This window comes from Pristiophorus japonicus, chromosome 4, assembly GCF_044704955.1.
Source record: "Pristiophorus japonicus isolate sPriJap1 chromosome 4, sPriJap1.hap1, whole genome shotgun sequence".
Classification (NCBI taxonomy): domain Eukaryota; kingdom Metazoa; phylum Chordata; class Chondrichthyes; family Pristiophoridae; genus Pristiophorus; species Pristiophorus japonicus.
In genome coordinates, this window is record NC_091980.1 from 2,433,515 (window position 1) to 2,459,549 (window position 26,035).

Below are 26,035 nucleotides of genomic sequence, written 5' to 3' on the forward strand. Positions count from 1 at the left end.
GGAAAGTTGAGAACCAGGGGACATAGTCTTAGGATAAGGGGTAGGCCATTTAGGACTGAGATGAGGAGAAACTTCTTCACTCAGCGTTATTAACCTGTGGAATTCCCTGCCGCAGAGAGTTGTTGATGCCAGTTCATTGGATATATTCAAGAGGGAGTCCGATATGGCTCTTGCGTCTAAAGGGATCAAGGGGTATGGAGAGAAAGCAGGAAAGGGGTACTGAGGGAATGATCAGCCATGATCTTATTGAATGGTGGTGCAGGCTCGAAGGGCCGAATGGCCTACTCCTGCACCTATTTTCTATGTTTCTATGAATGCCCTCATTTTAACCAGAAACAAAGTAGTTTTGATTCTCTCCGGTGTGAAGTGTGACAGAACACAAGGTGTCTCAAATTGGTTTGAACCCAGTTTTATTGCTAGATTTAATTATTTGCACACAGTTCCATTCACTACCCAAATACATCACAATGTTACTTATTTACAGCATTAACCAAAAGGTACAACAATTTCACCTAATCTTGCCACAAGCCCTGCAAGAAATACCCTGCACTAGGAAGCAAGAGCACATGTGCAGATTGTGTAAAGCGGTGAAATGGATTCCTTGTTTCCGTCATACATCACCTGAAGGTCAGCTCCAAGTTACCATTAAAATAGCTGCATTGAAACAAGGACCATCTGGGAACAACTGACACAAACCCAGTTTACTTGAAAACTTCGAGAGTTAGGAAGTGCTTGAGCATGACTGAGGATTATCTCTCAAAACAAGTGTAGGGCGTTGGCACCCAGGCTAGCCGTCAGTAGGCTTGCAGTTTTGATGTCACTTGAGTACGGAGGTGCTGTAGAAAAAATTGTAAAACCAAGGAGAAACATCTTGTTATCTCAAGCTTGCTAATTGAGAGAGACTGATTATTACCCAGACTCCAGGCTTCAGTAGGTGAAGCTTGCTCTTGGATAGGGACGCTCCTATATTGTGCGTGCGATAATGATCGGCACTCCGACCAAACTCCAGGGTTCATTTCCCCCGCCACAGTGTGATGAAAGTAATGTACACCCACTGACCATGATCCTAGAACTCTAATTTATTATAATTTATCATTTAACCCCAAATCTCATCTTATTTAGCAATATAATTTTAACACCTCAAAAATACTTTTAAGCAAAATAGTTGAACTATTGCAAGAGAGGGAAGTGTAATAGGTTTATAAATCCAATCTTTAACAGTCCAGTTCCTTAGAATGCGTTGTGAAATTAGAAGAGTTTACTCTCCCCAGACATCAACTGACAGATGCTGCAGAATTATTTACATTCCAACCCAAATGTACATTTTTATAAAAATTGCTCATGAATAAAATGATAAAGGGACATTCACAAATTAATCTACATAATACAAATGGAATTTATTTATACATGCATATTTTTAAATTCAGGACTTAACTCAATTTGAATATAAATTAAAAACAACTTAATTGGTGGAGCAAGCTGGTTTCTGTGGTGTAGGACGATCTCTCCCAACATTAGCCATTTTATTGGTAGTAGCTTTACCAGGATCCCATCCCACTCTGTCCCCTGCCTGCTGACTTGGAATCAGGCTTCAGGTGCTCTGAGCCACAGAGCTCAGAGTACATTGGTGTTCCCTGTAAAAACAAGTAATCCGCACAGAAAATGCTATTTACACACAAGAATTGAGCTAGGCAGTATTACAACAAGCAGATGACATTACCAAACTACAAACTCTGCATCACTTGATTTTTTTCCCCCTTCACTCACAGGCTGCAGACATCGCTGGCAAGGCTGGCATTTATTGCCCGTCCCTAATTGCCCCTCGAGAAGGTGGTGGTGAGCCGCCGCCTTGAACCGCTGCAGTCCGTGCGGTGAAGGTGCTCCCACAGTGCTGTTAGGGAGGGAGTTCCAGGATTGTGACCCAGCGACGATGAAGGAACGGCCGATATATTTCCAAGTCAGGATGGTGTGTGACTGGGAGGGGAACGTGGAGGTGGTGGTGTTCCCATGCGCCTGCTGCCCTTGTCCTTCTAGGTGGTAGAGGTCGCGGGTTTGGGAGGTGCTGCCGAAGAAGCCTTGGCGAGTTGCTGCAGTGCATCTTGTAGATGGTGCACACTGCAGCCAGGGGGCGCCGGTGGTGGAGGGAGTGAGTGTTGAAGGTGGTGGATGGGGTGACAATTAGGAATAAAATTAAATTGAAATTCTGAACCACTCAATGAGATGCAAACCATAATTTGGATGCTCCATACTGCACTGAAATTGGCTAGAAAAGAAACTCCATCCTTATATGGTCTTTTATAGAAGATACAAGCCAAACTCCCATGGCACGATTTTGCAGAAGAGCAGGGGAGTTATCCCGTGTCCTGGAGCCAATATTTATTCCTCAATCAACATAACCAAAGCAGATTATCTGCTCATCACATTGCTGTTTGTGGGAGCTTGCTGTGCGTAAATTGGCTGCCGCGTTTCCCACATTACAACAGTGACAACACTCCAAAAAGTACTTCATTGGCAAGTCCTTTGAGACGTCCGGTGATCATGAAAGGCGCTATATAAATCCAAGTCTGTTTTTCTATTAATGCCTACTTGCTCTAAGGCAGTAAGTTACCTAGCCACTCTGCCAGCATGGACCCATTAGCAGGCTGCTGATCGGTTAGCTGATACCCACTGTGGTGAAAGACTCAAATACCAGCACTGTTTATCATCAAGGAGAGTCCGGCAGCCTCTGCAAAGTTAGAATTGTGGAATACGGGACCAGACAATTATGCAGGGCTGGGGTGTGGAATTAACCTGAAAGGAAGAGGGCTGTTTCAGCCTTCACTTGCTCCTAAAGCCTTTGCCTTTTAAGTGGAAAAAAACTTCAGTCCTCAGGCCCCCATCTTATTCTAGAATTCAAAAATAAATCTGCGACACGTTTGAAGATCTGCAGTACCCAGTTGTTTTGTAATTCCTGTACAATGCTCAATGTCCTTGGGACCAATAATCGCTAGAGTGAGGGAGGGACAGACAATACAAGAATCCTCCCCCTTTCCACAGGCAGAGACAGGTTGGGCCTGAGTGTCACCCAATCAGTCCCCTTGGACTGTGCCAGTCACAAACAAAACTCGTGCTCAAGTGCGTTAGAACAATTCCTCCAGATAGGTGACCCGTAAAGACTCCACTTCCCCCCTACGCATAATGGAGCTTGTGTAGCTCACAGTCCCGCCCACAAACCAAGCAGAGACTGGTGGACAGCCTGGAACAATAATAAGCTCCACCTTAGAGGACCAGCTCAAATATGTGCACTGAATGTAGCCATCCCACAGCCACTGGCAGACAAAGTGGCACTACCACACGCAGACTGTGCAGCCCGCCAAACCCCCAATCCCAGAACAAACACGAGTAACTGGGGAAAACACGCCATGTGGGTCCCTCACCATACCTTGTCCCTCCTCCTGCAGTCGTCAGGGGGATGGGACTCCCACTTCCTGTAGCACCACCCGCAGAAGCTGCTGAATGCTCTAACCCAATAACTTGCAAGCCTGCTGGCCCAGGCCCCTCTCCGAGATCAAGCAATAATCCCGGCCAGTCAGTGCTCAGTACTGCGTGCCAAGGCAACTCTAATTATGTATCGACAATGTCATGGGATCTGAATGTCCCATAAGCCAGGAGAGCAATTCAATGGAACCACGTTCAACAGGACCGCGAGAACATCTTTCCAGTGGTTTACCTTCCTTCAGTGGTGTTGTTGGAGCAACATTCTCCTTCGCAGTGTGTTTGAAAGCTTTGGCTGGATCAAAGCACCTGGTGCCTTGAACCTTGTAACGCTGCTCTTGATATTTCTGCTCCGCCTGTTTATCCTTGAATTGCTGAGCTCTAAGTTTCCTCAGCTCCTGCGAAGTACGATGGAAACCAGATCAGGCATTTACTTCCCACAAGCCACGTTTCTCTACTTCCCCATTAAAAAGATGTCAATTTACCATGTCAAAACCCCAAGTACCATCCGTGTTCCAGATAGCAAACAGAGCCAGGGAAAGGGAAGAATGAGAAAAGGACACAGTCCATCAAAGCTGCTCCTTCTAGTAGTGACGTGGACATGTGGCTAATTTATAATCCAGATGCAGCCAATTGCATTTCTAAATCAGTAAAAGAGAAGTGTAATAGACACGGCCGTTTGACCTGTGATCTCAATCCTCACGTGTAGGCCTGTGAACTTTAACCCATGTGTGGGGGCTTGGTGGTAAAATGGTAAATCGCAAAGGAGAGTGCGAGTGTTTTTTTGATCACTGCAAGTGGGTACTGAATGGTGGGAGGTTTCAGTAAATATACACACCCATACTGCCCGAGTATAAACCAGGCAGTTTGTACTAAAATGAGTGTGCGGGGCTAAAACAGTGCAACAACTGTGGCTAATCAGTGATTTCTGTTGGACGACAGTGCAGTAACTTGCCTTATTTTAAAACTAGTGCACAAATGGTGCTTTAGCACATAAAAGGGATTTTAATCCACTGACTGAACTCTGACAGATATACACAGTATCGATACCCACTATCATTCAGGATTTAAACAGCACTGAGCAGATGAAGCTTGAGGTTACTTCACCAATCGTAAAAAGCTAGTCGACGGCTGCGTGGTGTTCGACACCAAGCGCTGATGGCCAGATTGCCTGCAGGCAGCATTTATTGCAGCATTACAGAGTTACACGCACTGGGGCAGAGTATAGAGGTGTTGAGGGTCACACCTGAATAGCAGCAACCAGGGCATTAGGAAGAGGACTGCCCCCCAGGGAACTGTGCCTCATCAAGGGAGAGGAGAAAAACTGGTGAAAAATATCGACAAGGAAAAGCACAACAGAAAACGCTGGCAATATGTAACTATCAGCAGCTGAAAATAGGCTCACGTTTCACCAATATTTTACTTTAGTGCAGAAACTGTAGCCACCTTCATCGTTTGCAAATGTGACCACTTGAGGGTTTATGAAACGTTTCTTGTAAACTTTTACATTTCCTCATTCTGTATTAAACAGATGCAATGAATTGAACATTAACTGGATAATCCAGTCTAAGTAGTCACCAACAGGCTGCCATGTCGAGGTTATTGCAGTCCTGTAATCTGCCAGAGGGTCCCCAATGTAGTCCTATAATACAGGGAGAGGCTTAAGCCAAAGAAAGAGAGCAATTTGGAGGAGGAATTTTTTTTTTTTTTTAAACCTGAAGGTAAACTTTTACATTGAGGTAAACATTCCTACTCAACCTTTGCTTAAGGAGAATTCTTATTACTTTTTAAATTTAAACACACTGATCCTGCCTACCAGCTCTAATTCAATTGTGAAACTTGCCTTTTATAATTGTAGTCAGTACTCTGTCAGTCAATGTTATTACAGGTGCAACGTCCCGAATCTGGAACTCTGAAAACCGGAATTGTCACGCATAGCAGATGGAGTCATCCGGAATTTGGAACTATTATCCAAAAATCAGATATTTTGAGGCAAAACCGGATTTCAGACAAGAAAATTAAGTCTAAAATCCGGAATCCTTGTCCGAATCCATGCCAGATTTCAGACCATGCCGCTCAAAACCCGGCACAGATTCGGTCGAGGATTACAGATTTCAGTCCATTGATTCTCTTGGCTGAAATCCGGAAAAACCCAAAAAACGGAACGGATTCAGTACCTGTATCAAATGAGTTGGCAACAGAAACTCAATACTTGGAGCGTATGCAAAACCACAGATTTCTTATTGCAAATTAAATTTGTCAATACCATGCAACGTGCGATACTGCCCAGTTTTTTGTGCGAGTCCTAATTAACCAATGGAATTCCAGCTTCCTGCAGAGTTCACAAATGAACAAAGCCATTTCACCATGTCAGTGTTTACACTTCATGGCACAATGTCATGGCACAAGCAGGCTGTCAGGCTCACCAGCAAATTCCCATTTCTGCATACAGTGCTGAAAAACTGACTGTACCAGCCCAAGGGGCTCACGTGGATTTTAATTTTGAGGGGTCAGCCTACATGGAGGCCGTAAACAGTTCAGTGCAATCCCTCTCCCATGGCCCCAACATGGATCCTACAGAACATCGCAGGTTTAATCCCTACTAGTCTATGTTAATTTAGTGTACTTCAGCCAGTGTGGTAGATAGGATACTATAATTGGCTTCAGTACCCTAGGCTAATAATTGGGAACCTTGGTTAAGTTTCCTCCCTGCTATTTAGTGATCATTGCCGGAAAGAACACAAGTACGTACATTGGATGACATAATTAAAACAGCTGTCATAACCCCACTGTCGTATAATCTGCCGATCCATTATATGCATTCAAGAGAACTTTTTTGTCAGTATGTAGCAAGCCCAACACGAGAGGGGGCAGTCTTGGATTTAGTTTTGGAGAATGAAGCCGGGCAGGTTGAAGGGGTATTAGTGGGAGAGCACTTGGGTGTCAGTGACCATAATTCAGTCAGATTCAAGTTGGTTATGGATAAGGACAAGAATAGGCCTGGAATAAAAGTTCCGAATTGGGGAAAAGCTAATTTTGCTAAGTTGAGAAGTGATTTGGCCATGGTGGACTGGAAACAGCTACTTGTGGGTAAATCAGTGTCGGAACAGTGGGAGGCATTCAAGGAGGAGATCCGAGGGGTTCAGGCCAAACATGTGCCCTTAACGAAAAAGGCTGGGAAAAATAATTCTAGAGCTCCCTGGATGTCTAGGGACTTACAGGGGAGGATTAAAAAAAAAGAGTCGCTTATGTCACATATCAACAGCTAAATACTATAGAATCTTTAGAGGAATATAGAAAGTTAAGAGGCAAAATTAAAAAGGATATTAGGAATGCTAAGAGAGCATGAGAAATTTTTGGCCAGTAAAATTAAGGAAAACCATAAAATGTTCTATCAATATATTAAGAGTAAGAGGGTAACTAAGGAAAGAGTAGGGCCTATTAGAGACCATGAGGGTAATCTTTGTGTGGAGGCGGAACATGTTGGTAGGGTTCTTAACGAATACTTTGCATCTGTTTTCACAAAGGAAAGAGGCAATGCAGATACTGCTATCGAAGAGGAGTGTGATATTCTGGATGAAATATAGAGGAGAGGGGAAGTATTAAGGGGTTTAGCAGCTTTGAAAGTAGATTACGGAGACGTGGCTCCAGGATGATCAGGGCTGGGAACTCAACATCCAGAGGTATTCAACATTCAGGAAGGATAGAATAAAAAGGAAAAGGAGGTGGGGTAGCATTGCTGGTTAAAGTGGAGATTAATACAATAGTTAGGAATGACATTAGCTTGAATGATGTGGAATCTATATGGGTAGAGCTGCAGAACACCAAAGGGCAAAAAACATTAGTGGGAGTTGTGTACAGACCTCCAAACAGTAGTAGTGATGTTGGAGAGGGCATCAAACATGAAATTAGGGGTGCGTGCAATAAAGGTGCAGCAGTTATAATGGGTGACTTTAATATGCACATAGATTGGGCTAGCCAAACTGAAAACAATACGGTGGAGGAGGATTTCCTGGAGTGCATAAGGGATGGTTTTCTAGACCAATATGTCGAGGAACCAACTAGGAGAGAGGCCATCTTAGACTGGGTGTTGTGTAATGAGAGAGGATTAATTAGCAATCTCGTTGTGCGAGGCCCCTTGGGGAAGAGTGACCATAATATGGTGGAATTCTGCATTAGGATGGAGAATGAAACAGTTAATTCAGAGACCATGGTCCAGAACTTAACGAAGGGTAACTTTGAAGGTATGAGGCATGAATTGGCTAGGATTGATTGGCAAATGATACTTGAGGGGTTGACTGTGGATGGGCAATGGCAGACATTTAGAGACCGCATGGATGAACTACAATAATTGTACATTCCTGTCTGGCATAAAAATAAAAAAGGGAAGGTGGCTCAACCGTGGCTATCAAGGGAAATCAGGGATAGTATTAAAGCCAAGGAAGTGGCATACAAATTGGCCAGAAATAGCAGCGAACCCGGGGACTGGGAGAAATTTAGAACTCAGCAGAGGAGGACAAAGAGTTTGATTAGGGCAGGGAAAATGGAGTATGAAAAGAAGCTTGCAGGGAACATTAAGACGGATTGCAAAAGTTTCTATAGATATGTAAAGAGAAAAAGGTTAGTAAAGACAAATGTAGGTTCCCTGCAGTCAGAATCAGGGGAAGTCATAACGGGGAACAAAGAAATGGCGGACCAACTGAACAAGTACTTTGGTTCGGTATTCACTAAGGAGGACACTAACAACATTCCGAATACAAGAAGGGTCAGAGGGTCTAGTAAGGAGGAGGAACTGAAGGAAATTCTTGTCAGGAAATTGTGTTGGGGAAATTGATGGGATTGAAGGCCGATAAATCTCCAGGGCCTGATGGACTGCATCCCAGAGTACTTAAGGTGGCGGCCTTGGAAATAGCGGATGCATTGACAGTCATTTTCCAACATTCCTATCTGGATCAGTTCCTATCGAGTGGAGGGTAGCCAATGTAACTCCACTTTTTAAAAAAGGAGGGAGAGAGAAAACAGGGAAATATAGACCGGTCAGCCTGACATCGGTAGTGGGCAAGATGATGGAATCAATTAAGGATGTCATAGCAACGCATTTGGAAAGAGGTGACATGATAGGTCCAAGTCAGAATGGATTTGTGAAAGGGAAATCATGCTTGACAAATCTTCTGGAATTTTGTGAGGATGTTTCCAGTAGAGTGGACAAGGGAGAACCAGTTGATGTGGTATATCTGGACTTTCAGAAGGCTTTCGACAAGGTTCCACACAAGAGATTAATATGCAAACTTAAAGCACATGGGATTGGGGGTAGTGTGCTGACATGGATTGAGAACTGGTTGTCAGACAGGAAGCAAAGAGTAGGAGTAAATGGGGACTTTTCAGAATGGCAGGCGGTGACTAGTGGGATACCTCAAGGTTCTGTGCTGGGGCCCCAGCTGTTTACACTGTACATTAATGATTTAGACGAGGGGATTAAATGTAGTATCTCCAAATTTGCAGATGACACCAAGTTGGGTGGCAGTGTGAGCTGCGAGGAGGATGCTATGAGGCTGCAGAGCAACTTGGATAGGTTAGGTAAGTGGGCAAATGCATGGCAGATGAAGTATAGTGTGGATAAATGTGAGGTTGTCCACTTTGGTGGTAAAAACAGAGAGACAGACTATTATCTGAATGGTGACAGATTAGGAAAAGGGGAGGTGCAACGAGACCTGGGTGTCATGGTACATCAGTCATTGAAGGTTGGCATGCAGGTACAGCAGGCGGTGAAGAAAGCAAATGGCATGTTGGCCATCATAGCGAGGGGATTTGAGTACAGGGGCAGGGAGGTGTTGCTACAGTTGTACAGGGCCTTGGTGAGGCCACACCTGGAGTATTGTGTACAGTTTTGGTCTCCTAACCTGAGGAAGGACATTCTTGTTATTGAGGGAGTGCAGCGAAGGTTCACCAGACTGATTCCCGGGATGGCGGGACTGACATATCAAGAAAAACTGAATCAACTGGGCTTGTATTCACTGGAGTTCAGAAGAATGAGAGGGGACCTCATAGAAACATTTAAAATTCTGATGTGTTTAGACAGGTTAGATGCAGGAAGAATGTTCCCAATGTTGGGGAAGTCCAGAACCAGGGGTCACAGTCTAAGGATAAGGGGTAAGCCATTTAGGATCGAGATGAGGAGAAACTTCTTCACCCAGAGAGTGGTGAACCTGTGGAATTCTCTACCACAGAGAGTTGTTGAGGCCAATTCACTAAATATATTCAAAAATGAATTAGATGTAGTCCTTACTACTGGGGGGGATCAAGGGGTATGGTGAGAAAGCAGGAATGGGGTACTGAAGTTGCATGTTCAGCCATGAACTCATTGAATGGTGGTGCAGGCTAGAAGGGCAGAATGGTCTACTCCTGCACCTATTTTCTATGTTTCTATAAGTCCCCAGGTCCGGATGAAATGCATCCCAGGCTGTTGAGCGAAGTAAAAGAGGAAATAGCAGAGGCCTTGACCATTTTCCAGTCCTCTCTGGATTCAGGCATGGTGCCAGAGGATTGGAGGACTGCTTGTTTAAGAAGGGAAAAAAGGATAGGCCGAGTAATTACAGGCCTGTCAGCCTAACGTCAGTGGTGGGAAAATTGGAAAAAATCCTGAAAGACAGGATAAATCTGCATTTGGATAGACAAGGATTAATTAGGGACTGTCAGCACGGATTTGTTAAAGGAAGATACTGTTTAACTAACTTGATTGAATTTTTTGAGGAGCTAACCAAGAAGGTTGATGAATGTAGTGCATACGATGTAGTATATATGGACTTTAGCAAGGCTTTTGATAAGGTCCCACATGGTAGTCTGGTCATGATGTTAAAGCCCATGGGATACAGGGCAAAGTGGCAAGTTGGATCCAAAATTGGCTTGGAGGTAGGAAGCAAAGGGTAATGATTTATGGATGTCTGTGTGACTGGAAGGATGTTTCCAGTGGGATACCGCAGGGCTCAGTACTGGGTCCCTTGCTTTTTGTGGTATACATCAACGATTTAGATTTGAATATAGGGAGTATGATTAAGAAGTTTGCATACGACACTAAAATTGGCCTTGTGGTTGATAATGAAGAGGAAAGTCATGGGCTGCAGGAGGATATCAATCTACTGGTCAGGTGGGCAGAGCAGTGGCAAATGGAATTTAATTCAGAGAAGTGTGAGGTGATGCACTTTGGGAGGGCTAAGGAAAGGGTTTACACATTAAGCAGTAGGCCACTTAGTGTAGATGAACAAAGGAACCTTGGAGTGTTTGTCCACAGATCCCTGAAAGTAGGCCAGGTGGATAATAAGAACATAAGAATTCGGAACAGGAGTAGGCCATCTAGCCCCTCGAGCCTGCTCCGCCATTCAACAAGATCATGGCTGATCTGGCCGTGGACTCAGTTCCACTTACCCGCCCGCTCCCTGTAACCCTTAATTCCCTTAATGGTTAAAAATCTATCTATCTGTGACTTGAATACATTCAATGAGCTCGCCTCAACTGCTTCCTTGGGCAGAGAATTCCACAGATTCACAACCCTCTGGGAGAAGAAATTCCTTCTCAACTCGGTTTTAAATTGGCTCCCCCGTATTTTGAGGCTGTGCCCCCTAGTTCTAGTCTCCCCGACCAGTGGAACCTCTCTGCCTCTATCTTGTCTATCCCTTTCATTATTTTAATTTTTCTATAAGATCATCCCTCATCCTTCTGAACTCCAACGAGTAAAGACCCAGTCTACTCAATCTATCATAAGGGTAACCCCCTCATCTCCGGAATCAGCCTAGTGAATCGTCTCTGTACCCCCTCCAAAACTAGTATATCCTTCCTTAAGTGAGGTGACCAAAACTGCACGCAGTACTCCAGGTGCGGCCTCACCAATACCCTATACAGTTGTAGCAAGACCTCCCTGCTTTTGTACTCCATCCCTCTCGCAATGAAGGCCAACATTCCATTTGCCTTCCTGATTACCTGCTGCACCTGCAAACTAACTTTTTGGGATTCATGCACAAGGACCCCCAGGTCCCTCTGCACTGCAGCATGTTGTAATTTCTCCCCATTCAAATAATATTCCCTTTTACTGTTTTTGTTCCCCCAAGGTGGATGACCTCACACTTTCCAAAATTGTATTCCATCTGCCAAACTTTAGCCCATTCACTTAACCTATCTAAATCTCTTTGCAGCCTGTGTCTTCTACACAACCCGCTTTCCCACTAATCTTTGTGTCATCTGCAAATTTTGTTACACTACACTCTGTCCACTCTTCCAGACCATCTATGTATATTGTAAACAGTTGTGGTCCCAGCACCGATCCCTGAGGCACAACACTAACCACCGATTTCCAACCCGAAAAGGACCCATTTATCCCGACTCCCTGCTTTCTGTTCGCCAGCCAATTCTCTATCCATGCTAATACATTTCCTCTGACTCCGCGTACCTTTATCTTCTGCAGTAACCTTTTGTGTGGCACCTTATCGAATGCCTTTTGGAAATCTAAATACACCACATCCATCGGTACACCTCTATCCACCATGCTCGTTATATCCTCAAAGAATTCCAGTAAATTAGTTAAACATGATTTCCCCTTCATGAATCCATGCTGTGTCTGCTTGATTGCACTATTCCTATCTAGATGTCCCGCTATTTCTTCCTTAATGATAGCTTCAAGCATTTTCCCCACTACAGATGTTAAACTAACCGGCCTATAGTTACCTGCCTTTTGTCTGCCCCCTTTTTTTTTTTAAAAACAGAGGCGTTACATTAGCTGTTTTCCAATCCGCTGGTACCTCCCCAGAGTCCAGAGAATTTTGGCAGAATATAACGAATGCATCTGCTATAACTTCTGCCATCTCTTTTAATACCCTGGGATGCATTTCATCAGGACTTGGGGACTTGTCTACCTCGAGTCCTATTAAACTGGCCAGCACTTCCACCCTAGTGATAGCGATTGTCTCAAGGTCCTCCCTTTCCACATTCTTGTGACCAGCAATTTTTGGCATGGTTTTTGTGTCTTCCACTGTGAAGACGGAAGCAAAATAATTGTTTACGGTCTCAGCCATTTTGACATTTCCCATTATTAAATCCCCCTTCTCATCTTCTTAGCGACCAACATTTACTTTAGTCACTCTTTTCCGTTTTATATATCTGTAAAAGCTTTTACTATCTGTTTTTATGTTTCGCACAAGTTTACTTTCGTAATCTATCTTTCCTTTCTTTATTGCTTTCTTAGTCATTCTTTGCTGTCGTTTAAAATTTTCCCAATCTTCTAGTTTCCCACTAACCTTGGCCACCTTATACGCATTGGTTTTTAATTTGATACTCTCCTTTATTTCCTTGGTTATCGACGGCTGGTTATCCCTTCTCTTACCGCCCTTCTTTTTCACTGGAATATATTTTTGTTGAGCATTATGAAAGAGCTCCTTAAAAGTCCTCCACTGTTCCTCAATTGTGCCACCATTTAGTCTGTTTCCAGTCTACTTTAGCCAACTCTGCCCTCATCCTACTGTAGACCCCTTTGTTTAAGCATAGTACGCTCGTTTGAGACACTACTTCCTCACCCTCAATCTGTATTACAAATTCAACCATACTGTGATCACTCATTCCGAGAGGATCTTTTACTAGGGGATCGTTTATTATTCCTGTCTCATTACACAGGACCAGATCTAAGATAGCTTGCTCCCTTGTAGGTTCTGTAACATACTGTTCTAAGAAACAATCCCGTATGCATTTTATGAATTCTTCCTCCAGGCTACCCTGAGCGATTTGATTTGACCAATCGATATGTAGGTTAAAATCCCCCATGATTACTGCCGTTCCTTTTTCACATGCCTCCATTATTCCCTTGATTATTGCCCGCCCCACCGTGAAGTTATTATTTGGGGGCCTATAAACTACGCCCACCAGTGACTTTTTCCTCTTACTATCTCTAATCTCCACCCACAAATGATTTGACATTTTGTTCATTAGAGCCAATATCATCTCACAACTGCCCTGATATTATCCTTTATTAACAGAGCTACCCCACCTTCTTTCCCTTCTTGTCTATCTTTCCGAATTGTCAGATACCTCTTTGTTTAATTCCCAGTCTTGGCCACCCTGCAACCACGTTTCCGTAATGGCCACCAAATCATACCCATTTGTAATGATTTGTGTCGTCAACTCATTTACTTTATTTCGAATGCGTGAGTTTAGGTAGTGTGTTTTAATATTAGTTTTTAAACCATGACTTTTAGTTTTGACCCCTCCTGCAGCCCCTTTATATTCAGTGGCCCCTTTTTTTTGCCTTGGGTTTCTCTGCCCTCCACTTTTACTCATCTCCTTTCTGTCTTTTGCTTTTGTCTCCTTTTTGTTTCCCTGCATTGGTTCCCATCCCCCTGCCATATTAGTTTAACTCCTCCCCAACAGCACTAGCAAACACTCCCCCTAGGACATTGGTTCTGGTCCTGCCTCAGTGCAGACCGTCTCGTTTGTCCTCGTCCCAGCTCCCCCAGAACCGGTTCCAATGCCCCAGGAATTTGAATCCCTCCCTGCTGCACCACTCCTCAAGCCACGTATTCATCTGAGCTATCCTGCGATTCCTACTCTGACTAGCACGTGGCACTGGGAGCAATCCCGAGATGACTACTTTTGAGGTCCTACGTTTTAATTTAGCTCCTAGCTCCTTAAATTCGTCTCGTAGGATCTCATCCCTTTTTTTTACCTATATCGTTGGTACCAATGTGCACCACGACAGCTGGCTGTTCACCCTCCCTTTTCAGAATGTCCTGCACCCGCTCCGAGACATCCTTGACCCTTGCACCAGGGAGGCAACATACCATCCTGGAGTCTCTGTTGCAGCCGCAGAAACGCCTATCTATTCCCCTTACAATCGAATCCCCTATCACTATCGCTCTCCCACTATTTTTCCTGCCCTCCTGTCAGCAGAGCCAGCCACAGTGCCATGAACTTGGCTGCTGCTGCCCTCCCCTGATGAGTCATCCCCCTCAACAGTTCTCAAAACGGTGTATCTGTTTTGCAGGGGGATGACCGCAGGGGATCCCTGCACTACCTTCCTTGCACTGCTCTTCCTGCTGGTCTTCCATTCCCTAACTGGTTGTGGACCCTTCACCTGCGGTAAGACCAACTCGCTACACGTGTTACTCACGTCATTCTCAGCATCGTGGATGCTCCAGAGTAAATCCACCCTCAGCTCCAATTCTGCAATTCTCCTGACGGTTCCGGAGCTGGAGGCGGATACACTTCCCGCACACGTAGTCGTCAGGGACACTGGAAGTGTCCCAGAGTTCCCACATGGTACAGGAGGAGCACATCACGTGACCAAGCTCTCCTGTCATGACTTAACCCTTAGATACACTTAAATTGGCAACAACAATGCTAAAGTTTACTCACTGTTATAGAAGAGAAAAAAGAAAAACTACTCACCAATCACCAGCCAATCACTTACCCCCTTGGCTGTGACAGTGGTTAAGGCGGCATACGGAATGCTTGCCTTTATTGGCCAAGGTATAAAATATAAAAGAGCAGGGAGGTTATCCTTAAATTGTATAATACTTTGGTTAGGCCACAGCTGGAGTACTGCGTGCAGTTCTGGTCGCCGTATTATAGGAAGGACATGATTGCACTAGAGAGGATGCAGAGGAGATTTATTAGGATGGTGCCTGGAATGGAGAATCTTAGTTATGAGGACAGATTGGAAGGCTGGGTTTGTTCTCATTGAAACAGAGGATGAGAGGAGACCTCATTGAGATGTACAAAATATTGAGGGGCCTGGACATAGTGGATAGTAAGGATCTATTTTCCATTGGTGGAGGGGTCTATTACGAGGGGGCACAGTTTTAAGGTGGTTGGTGGAAGATTGAGAGGGGATTTGAGGGGGGGCTTCTTTACGCAGAGGGTTGCGGGGATCTGAAACTCGCTGCCTGGAAGAGTGGTAGATGCAGAAACCCTCAACACATTTAAGAAATGGTTGGATGGGCACTTAAAGTGCAGTAACTTGCTGGGTTCCGGACCTAGAGCTGGTAATTGGGATTAGACTGGATGACCTTTTGTTGACTGGCGCAGATATAATGGTAAGTACTGCAGGGAATAGAATACGGCCAGGGTGATCTCCTGGACTAGGTTCGATCGCCTGGATGGGTCGGAGAGGAATTTTCCCAGATTTTTTCTCCCTAAATTGGCCTGGGTTTTTGCCTCTCCCAGGAGATCACATGGCTCCGGTTGGGGTGGAGTGTCGATGTTTTTAGTGTAAGAGGTGCTGCAGTGGTGTGGGGCAGACTGGTTGGGCTGGGTGCTCTTTGGCTTTCCGTCATTGTTCATGGGTTTGTATGTAACCTTTAGGGCTGTGTAGCTCTTTGTCAGCCGGCGCAGACACGGTGGGCCAAAATGGCTTCCTTCTGCGCTGTAAATTTCTATGTTTCTATTGTCCAGGCTCACACAGAAAGGATAGGCAGATACGTTAGGTACCAGAGGGTGGCTTGTGCCCCAGCAGGAGTTATCTCCTTCAGGAGAGAGAGAGAATGTAACTGAGGCAAAACTGTCTCTCGTTATTTCCTCCCCACAGTCTGGATGGAAGTAATTCATCCTGTATTATAAATGCGAGGATACCGACAGCCCACTGGTATCACCCCATGATATACAACTGCTCTGTACTCAAACCTAGTTGTAGTCAGCTTTTCCTGGCTGGGGAGTCTAGAACCCAGGGACAGTCTCAGAATAAGGAGTCGGCCATTTAGGACTGAGATGAGGAGAAACTTCTTCACTCAGAGGGTAGTGAATCTTTGGAATTCTTTACCCCAGAGGGCTGTGGAGGCTCAGTTGTTGAGTATATTCAAGGAAAAAAAAAAGAGGTCGATTAATTTTTGGGAACGAAGGGAATCGAGGGTTATGGGGATCGGGCAGGAAGGTGGAGTTGAGGTAGAAGATCAGCCTCGAGGGGCCAAATGGCCTCCTTCTGCTCCTATTTATTACGTTCTTAGCTTAGAGTTCTGAAAATTAATGTGTGATTTCATTTGAGCTCTAGTCCAGAAATTAATTTATGATGTAGAATTTTGGAAACAAGAGCTGGATCTTAGGTCTCAGTGGCAGGCAGGCAGGATGTAAAGAGAGCCTGGTAAATACATTCAGGCACTCAACACAAGTTGTGAAGTGACGCGGACTTCTTCCGACAGGACTGTTGGTGCTTTCTGCCCACGGGTTCCCACACCGTGGAACGAGCAAGCTTTAACGTTGTACACACAAAAGGCACAATCGTTATTTGATCTTTAATGGGTCTCTCCTGATTGCTGCTCAGATGGTCAAGCTAGTGAGAAGCCGATCTCGGATCTCAGCACCCGAATCCTCACCCACTTATATCCCAGGCTGTTGAGACAAGCAAGGGAGGAAATAGCAGGGACTCTGACCATTTTCCAATTCTCTCTGCCTATAGGTATGGTACTGGAGGACTGACAACTTTGTTTAAAATGGGAGAAAGGTTTAGACCGAGTAATTACACGCCAGTCAGCCTAACCTCAGTAGTGGGCAAATTATTGGAAAAAATTCTGAGGGACAGGATAAATCTTCATTTGGAAAGGCACAGATTAATCGAGGACAGTCAGCACGGATTTAAGGGAAGGTCGTGTCTGACTAACTTGATAAGAATATTTTCAGGAGGTAACAAGGAGGGTTGATGAAGGTAGCGAGTTTGATGCAGTCTACATGGATTTTAGCAAGGCCTCTGATAAGGTACCACATGGCAGACTGGTCAAAAAAAGTAAATACCCATGGGATCCAAGGAAAAGTGACAAGTTGCATCCAAAATTGGCTCAGTGGCAGGAGGCAAAGTGCAATGGTTGATGGGTGTTTGTGTGACTGGAAGTCTGTTTCCAGTGGGGCTCCACAGGGCTCAATACCACGTCCCTTGCTTTTTGTGGTATATAATCAATGATTTAGACTTCAATGTAGGGGGTACGATTAAAAAGTTTGCAGGTGGGCAGAAAAGTGGCAAATGGAATTCAATCAGGAGAAGTGTGAGGTAATGCATTTGAGGAGAGCCAACAATCCAAGGGAATACACAATAAATGGTAGGACACTGAGAAGTGTAGTGGAATAGAGGGAGCTTGGAGCCTGAAGGTAGTTGGAAAGATAAGATAAGGCGGGATACTTGTATTCTATGCCTCAGCTAATAAAGGCAAGAGCAGGGAGGTTATGCTTCAACTGTATAAAACACTAGTTAGGCCACAGCTAGAGTTCTGGTCACTGTAGTTGCATTAGAGGGGGTACAGAGGAGATTTATGAGGATGTTGCCCGGACTGGAGAATTTTGGCTATGAGGAAAGATAGGATAGGCTAGATTTGTTTTCTTTGGAACAGAGGAGGCTGAGGGGAGACCTGATTGAGGTGTATAAAATTATGAGGGGCCTGAATAGAGTGGATAGGAAGGACCCATTTCCTTTGGCAGAGGGGTCAACAACCAGGGGGCATAGATTTAATGTAATTGGGGGGGAGGTTTAGAGGCGATTTGAGGGGAATATTTTTCCACCCAGAGGGTGGTGGGGGTCTGGAACACTCTGCCTGAAAGGGTGGTAGAGGCAGAAACCCTCACCACATTTAAAAAGTACCTGGATGTGCACCTGAAGTGCCGTAACCTACAGGGCGACAGACTGAGAGCTGGAAAGTGGGATTAGGCTGGGTAGCTCTTTTTCGTCCGGCATAGATACGATGGGCCGAATGGCCTCCTTCTGGAAACCTTTGATTTGGCCAGGACCCACTCTGTCAAGCAATTGTACATCCCTGTCTTGAGTAAAAATAAAATGGGAAAGGTGGCTCAACTGTGGCTAACAAGGGAAATTAAGGATAGTGTTAAATGCAAAGAAGAGGCATATAAATTGGCCAGAAAAAGCAGCAAACCTGAGGACTGGGAGAAATTTAGAATTCAGCAGAGAACAAAGGGTTTAACTAAGAGGGGAAAAAGAGTATGAGAGGAAGCTTACTGGTAACAAAAACTGACTGCAAAAGCTTCTATAGATATGCGAGAAGAAAAAGATTAGTGAAGACAAATGTAAGTCCCTTGCAGTCAGAATCAGGTGAATTTATAATGGGGAACAAAGAAGTGGCAGACCAGCTGACCAAATACTTTGGTTCTGTCTTCACGAAGGAAGACACAAATAACCTTCCGGAAATACTAGGGGACCGAGGGTCTAGTGAGAATGAGAAACTGATAGATATCCTTATTAGGTGGGAAATTGTATAAGGGAAATTGATGGGATTAAAGGCCAATAAATCTCCAGGGCCTGATAGTCTGCATCCCAGAGTACTTAAGGAAGTGGCCCTAGAAATAGTGGATGCATTGGTGATCATTTTCCAACAGTCTATCGACACTGGATCAGGTCCTATGGACAGGAGGGTAGCTAATGTAACACCACTTTTTAAAAAAGGAGGGTGAAAAAAAACCCAGGAAATTATAGACCGGTTAGCCTGACATCAGTCGTGGGGAAAATGAAGGAATCAATTATTGAAGATGAAATAGCAGCACATTTGGAAAGCAGTGACAGAATCGGTCCAATCAGCTTGGATTTATGAAAGGGAAATCATGCTTGACAAATCTTCTAGAATTTTTTGAGGATGCAACTAGTAGAGTGGACAAGGGAGAACTAGTGGATGTGGTGTATTTGGACTTTCAAAAGACTTTTGACAAGGTCCCACACAAGAGATTGGCGTGCAAAATTAAAGCACATGGTATTGGGGTAATGTACTGACGTGGATCGAGAACTGGTTGGCAGACAGAAAAGCAGAGAGTCGGGATAAACGGGTCCTTTTCAGAATGGCAGGCAGTGACTAGTGGGATGCCGCAGGGCTCAGTGCTGGGACCCCAGCTATTTACAATATACATCAATGACTTAGATGAAGGAATTGAGTGTAATATCTCCAAGTTGCAGATGACACTAAGCTTGGTGGCGGTGTGAGCTATGAGGAGGATGCTAAGAGGCTGCAGGGTGACTTGGACAGGTTAGATGAGTGGGCAAATGCATGGTAGATGCAGCATAATGTAGATAAATGAGAGATTATACAATTTGGTGGCATAAACTTGAAGGCAGATTATCTGAATGGTGGCAGATTAGGAAAAGGGGAGATGCAGCAAGACCTGGGTGTCATGGTTCATCAGTCATTGAAAGTTGGCATGCAGGTACAGCAGGCGGTGAAGGCGGCAAATGGTATGTTGGCCTTCATAGCTAGGGGATTTGAGTATAGGAGCAGGGAGGTCTTAATGCAGTTGTACAGGGCCTTAGTGAGGCCTCACCTGGAATATTGTGTTCAGTTTTGGTCTCCTAATCTGAGGAAGGATGTTCTTGCTATTGAGGGAGTGCAGCGAAGGTTCACCAGACTGATTCCCGGGATGGCAGGACTGATATGAGGAGACTGGATCGACTGGGCCTGTATTCACTGGAGTTTAGAAGGATGAGAGGGGATCTCATAGAAACATAAAATTCTGACAGGATTGGACAGGTTAGATGCAGGAAGAATGTTCCCAATGTTGGGGAAGTCCAGAACCAGGAGACACAGTCTAAGGATAAGGGGTAAGCCATTTAGGACTGAGAGGAGGAGAAACTTCTTCACTCAGAGAGCTGTTAACCTGTGGAACGCCCTGCCGCAGAGAGTTGTTGAATATATCCAATGAACTTGCATCAAGAGGGAGTTAGATATGGCCCTTACGGCTAAAGGGATCAATGGGTATGGAGAGAAAGCAGGAAAGGGGTACTGAGGTGAATGATCAGCCATGATCTTTATTGAATGGTGGTGCAGGCTCAAAGGGCTGAATGGCCTACTCCTGCACCTATTTTCTATGTTTTTAAACAGCCGGGGGGGCGAGAGACACGGTTTACGCTTACACACACACACAAACACAATGGTCACTGCGGGAGGTGCTGCAGGGCACCATGCCACCCCCGCCCTCCCCCATCCCATCTCCTGGACAGTACCCAAGCAAGGGGTCAACATATTTAGCACAAGAACAGGATGTTTTAGTGCAACAGTTGGTCTAAAATCAGCAGCTAGAAACCAGCCCCAAATTCTGTATGCAGAAAATTCAACAGATTTCGTCTTGCTCTGTACGTGGAGGTGGAATAGATTCCCAACGAGGAATGGACAGATGGGGGCAGCAGATTGTCTTGACCCTTTACACACGAGCAGGAATCGCCGCTGACCTGGTTAAGCCGCTTACCTGCTTCATCGCCACATTTTCCTGCTTCAGCTTCATCACGTGTTTGATCTTCTGTTTCTGGTTTTGGTGGCCCAGCAGTTTGGTGTACGCTGTGCTGAGCTTGTTCAGCTCTTCCTGGGTTGCTCCATGTTCACTGAGGAGGGAATTCTTCTCCTTTTCAAATGAGTCAAGTTGCTCCTACTCGCACAATAAGTTTGAAACACGGATTACATCTACCACCAATTTCATATCAAGCAAAATGTCAATGTAAGATCTAAGTAGAGGACGAGCAAGTCACCACAGAGCAAGTAATGTACTTCAAGGTGTGTACAAAAAGCCCTTGATATAGCTGGAGTCCCAAAGCAAAGAGTGTAGAACGATAGGAGACAGAAGGGTACCACAACCTCACATTTGGATCTCTGTCCGACTCACAGCAACAGGGACCAGGCATTTACCCAATTGGGTACCAACCAGTGCCGCTCACCCCAGGGGCAGGTTACCCTCGCCCCCATCACAATTACTAGCAAGTTCCCTGGGGCAGGACAGTAGATAGGTTTACATTTATTACATTGAAGCGGGAGAAAGTGCCAGTTTTCACGCCCGGCGCTGAAACAAAGCCCACAACACGCTGGGTTTTTGCAGGTGCTACAGTACCGGAGAGCAGACTCCAGATGCACAGTACAAGGAGGTGCTAAAGGACTGGTACAATGGATGAAATGATGAACTGTTGAAGGGCCCATGCACCTCAGCCTTCAGTCGAATGACTAGTTTACTGATGGGATGGGACGTTCCCCATTCTAACAAAGAAATAGACTCCAAGTGGCTGGCAGAGTTTAATGTTGGGAGAGGGCATACCTGGAACGGTTTGACCTTGTTGTGTAGTTCTTCATAAAGGACTTGCCATTTCTGTACTTCAGCTTTTAGTTCTGTAACCACATTCGCACACACAGCATCGTCCCTGGAACACAAGGAAACATCCATTTTAAACCAACCTTCACGTCTAGCCCACCTTCTCAGCCGTGTAAAATGAGACCAATTACTTAGAGCAAATGCTACTTAGAAATAGTTAGTAGAAATTACACTGGGGGGACGGACAGAGTCAGGGGGGACACATGCGGTTAGTACAAATAGTCACACGGTTATAAAATAGACTTTCAAATATTTCGCAAAGGAATACATCAACATGCAGTTTTACAGGGCCTTTACACGTAGCAAAATGTCTCAAGGCCCTGCACGGATAGAAATGGACACCAAGGCAAAGAGGAGCAGGGAAGTGCAGAGCTCTACTTCCAAACACTTGGCTGGAGCCTGTTGTATCCAGCAGCTCGATATTAAATCATTGCCGAGCCTGTAGCAATACACAGAACACAGCAGGCAAGGATTGAAATCCACTTTCCTCCACCGTTAGGCATCAGTCTCAGTTAGAACAGTCACAAATATGGACATTTTTGATGGTCACTGAACCATTTATGCTTAACCAATGAAAGTGATAAAAGTTAGTGACTACAATTGGCAGTATGGTTCCAAAGGCTAGCACGCTAAGTTAGGGACAATTGAGTCTTTGGGTGATTTTATTGTAATATGGATCTCTGAACCTCTGTTGTGGAACACTGGTGAATAAGCAGTTATTACTGTCAACATTCCTGAAGCACTGGGCTAGATTCAGGCCCCGTGTCTAATCAAGTTGCCGTAGTCTTGCAGCAAATCCAACTTCATGTTGGCTCTCAAACCACTGTCTGATGTAATGGACTGGCCATCCTCTGAATTCCCATTGAGACAGGGGCTCCCAGAATCACCCTGGGGTGCTGCACTATGCACCTTCGCCCTTCACTTGGGCTTTGCCAATTTAAACAAGAAATCTGCTAATCAGCCAGCACAGTGACCCACCACCCAATTACAATGTTCAAACTTGGACAACCCACAGAGACCGAGTGAACCAGAACACTGGAATCACAGAGCTGACTGCAGATAAAGCCCACCAGTTAGTTTCAGATCTGAAAGGTGCAGCCACACTGCACAACATGTTGGTACCTTTGTTGCTCCACCTCTGGACGGCTCTGGATTTCTTCCAGTCTCGCTTGAAGCTCTGTTATTCTCAGGTTACAAGCTTCATCCAACTTTCGAACTTCAGCATCCTTCTGAGCCAGCTTTGTCTGTGCTTCCAGCAGCATTCTTTGGGGGGGCGGGGGGGGGAGGGGAGAAGGAAAGAGAAGAGGAAAGAGGAATTTCACTTCCATTATTGCTGGAAGCAAGATCTGCACTGACTGAAGCTTCTTCATCCATTAATGTCACCTCTATGTCCTGATCTCTGCAATCTGTGAGCTGGACTTGGTTCTTAAGCACATAAATTGGAAACACTTCGCTTTGAAGTCAGTTACATGTTTTACAAAAGTCAGCTTTTAAACTAATTCTTACAGTAATGTGCACGCAGTTCATTAACTGGAGTTCACTACTTGACACCAAGCTGCATTCACTGCAACTGTACCGATCAGAAGCAGCTTCACTGAAGTCAAGTCGGGACTTAACTCCAAATTTACACGATATTATTTAGATTTAATGGAGTAAATAAACGGGGGGGTGGGGGAGGGGGAAGTGATTGACATTTGATTGATTTAAGTACTTAAACAAGGAACAAAAGCTCACTGATATTTTCTCTACATTTAAAGTGCAACAACACAGAAGAAACGTCTGCTTGCTGGCTGGATGTGTGGTCTTGTTTGAGAAACTATTGCGTTTTTCTGACATAGAGGCAACATCGATGGATCAAGAGACTGCTAACAGTAAGCAACATAAATGTCCCAAAATGTATGGCAACATTGCTCAGATAAAATCCATGCAAGTTATATTACCATAAAGTTACACACAGTCCAATTGGGAAATACTCAATGGGCTCACTGTACAAATACCGAGGTATACAGGACTGGTTGAAACCAGTGTGTTTTTTCCCCAAAGGGAACTGAATTAATAATGTGTTGGCAATAATCAACTGTATACCTTGCATATTCCTCTCTTGCTTTCTCTTTAGAAATCTGGATCTCTGCTAGCTGCTGCTGTTTATCCTGGATTTGATGCTGGTACTGTGCAACCTCCTTCACCAATGCAGTGTTGCTCTCCTGGAAACATCCCAGCTCCTCAGTTACAGACAGTTTATAGCTAAACAAATTTCCAAAGTTAGCATCCTTCAGTGGGAAAATCCATTAGTTACAAACTGCAGCTTCAGAACAGACTTCCAGAGTGACCAAGGCTGGGAACTCAACATCCAGGGACATTCAACATTTAGGAAGGATAAACAGAAAGGAAAAGGAGGCAGTGTGGCATTGTTGGTTAAAAGAGGAAATTAATGCAATAGTGAGAAAGGACATTAGCTTGGATGATGTGGAATCTGTATGGGTGGAGCTAGGGAATACCAAGGGGCAGAAAACGCTAGTGGGAGTTGTGTACAGACCACCAAACAGTAGTAGTGAGGTTGGGGACAGCATCAAACAAGAAATTAGGGATGTGTGCAATAAAGGTACAGCAGTTAACATGGGCGACTTTAATCTACATATTGATTGGGCTAACCAAACTGGTAGCAATGCGGTGGAGGAGGATTTCCTGGAGTGTATTAGGGATGGTTTTCTAGACCAATATGTCGAGGAATCAACCAGGGAGCTGGCCATCCTAGACTGGGTGATGTGTAATGAGAAAGGACTAATTAGCAATCTTGTTGCGAGAGACCCCTTGGGGAAGAGTGACCATAACAAGATAGAATTCTTTAAGATGGAGAGTGACACAGTTAATTCAGAAACTAGGGTCCTGAACTTAAGGAAAGGTAACTTCGATGGTTTGAGGCATGAATTGGCTAGAATAGACTGGCATGGATGAACTTCAGCAATTGTACATTCCTGTCTGGAGTAAAAATAAAACGGGGAAGGTGGCTCATCCATGGCTAACAAGGAAAATTAAGGATAGTGTTAAATCCAAGGAAGAGGCATATAAATTGGCCAGAAAAAGCAGCAAACCTGAGAACTGGGAGAAATTTAGAATTCAGCAGAGGAGGACAAAGGGTTTAATTAAGAGGGGGAAAATAGAGTACGAGAAGTAGTTTGCCAGGAACATAAAAACTGACTGAAAAAGCTTCTATAGATATGTGAAGAGAAAGAGATTAGTGAAGACAAATGTAGGTCCCTTGCAGTCAGATTCAGGTGAATTTATAATTGGGAACAAAGAAACGGCAGACCAATTGAACAAATACTTCGGTTCTGTCTTCACAAAGGAAGACACAAATAACCTTCCGGAAGTACTAGGGGACAGAGGGTCTAGTGAGAAGGAAATCCTTATTAGGCAGGAAATTGTGTTAGGGAAATTGATGGGATTGAAGGCCGATAAATCTTCGGGGCCCGATAGTCTGCATCCCAGAGTACTTAAGGAAGTGGCCCTAGAAATAGTGGATGCATTGGTGATCATTTTCCAACAGTCTATCGATTCTGGATCAGTTCCTATGGGCTGGAGGGTAGCTAATGTAACACCACTTTTTAAAAAAGGAGGGAGAGTGTGAACATGGATAATTATAGACCAGTTAGCCAGACATCAGTGGTAGGGAAAATGTTGGAATCAATTATTAAGGATGAAATAGCAGCACATTTAGAAAGCAGTGACAGGATCAGTCCAAGTCAGCATGGATTTATGAAAGGGAAATCATGCTTGACAAATCTTTGAGTTTTTTGAGGATGTAACTGGTAGAGTGGACAAGGGAGAACCAGTGGATGTGGTGTATTTGGACTTTCACAAGACTTTTGACAAGGTCCCACACAAGAAATTGGTGTGCAAAATCAAAGCACATGGTATTGGAGGTAATATACTGATGTGGATAGAGAACTGGTTGGCAGACAGGAAGCAGAGAGTTGGGATAAACAGGTCCTTTTCAGAATGGCAGGCAGTGACTAGTGGGGTGCCGCAGGGTTCAGTGCTGGGACCCCAGCTATTTACAATATACATCAATGATTTAGATAAAGGAATTGAGTAGAATATCTCCAAGTTTGCAAATGACACTAAACTGGGTGGCGGTGAGCTGTGAGGGGGACGCTAAAAGGCTGCAGGGTAACTTGGACAGGTTAGGTGAGTGGGCAAATGCATGGCAGATGCAGTATAATGTGGATAAATGTGAGACTATCCACTTTGGGGGCAAAAACACGAAGACAGAATATTATCTGAATGGCAGCTTAGGAAAGGGGGTGGTGCAACGAGACCTGGTTGTCAAGGTACATCAGTCATTGAAAGTTGGCATGCAGGTACAGCGGGCGGTGAAGGCGGCAAATGGTATGTTGGCCTTCATAGCTAGGGGATTTGAGTATATGAGCAGGGAGGTCTTACTACAGATGTACAGGGTCTTGGTGAGGCCTCACCT

General features: G+C 44.7%; 1 protein-coding gene across 2 annotated transcripts in view; it reads right to left on the minus strand.

Annotated features, from left to right (window-relative positions):
* Positions 1 to 393: 393 nt before the first annotated feature.
* The window catches only part of hmmr (hyaluronan-mediated motility receptor (RHAMM)), a 78,002-nt gene continuing 52,360 nt past the window's right edge, over positions 394 to 26,035 (minus strand). For both annotated transcript variants that reach the window (XM_070877967.1, XM_070877966.1), the window contains 6 exons: positions 23,644 to 23,802; positions 22,681 to 22,821; positions 21,505 to 21,607; positions 20,671 to 20,847; positions 3,710 to 3,872; positions 394 to 1,634 (listed from right to left, as the gene is read on the minus strand). In XM_070877967.1, the coding sequence (XP_070734068.1) occupies positions 1,615 to 1,634; positions 3,710 to 3,872; positions 20,671 to 20,847; positions 21,505 to 21,607; positions 22,681 to 22,821; positions 23,644 to 23,802 (763 nt within the window). In that variant the 3' untranslated portion in view covers positions 394 to 1,614. The remainder of the gene's footprint in view (positions 1,635 to 3,709; positions 3,873 to 20,670; positions 20,848 to 21,504; positions 21,608 to 22,680; positions 22,822 to 23,643; positions 23,803 to 26,035) is intronic.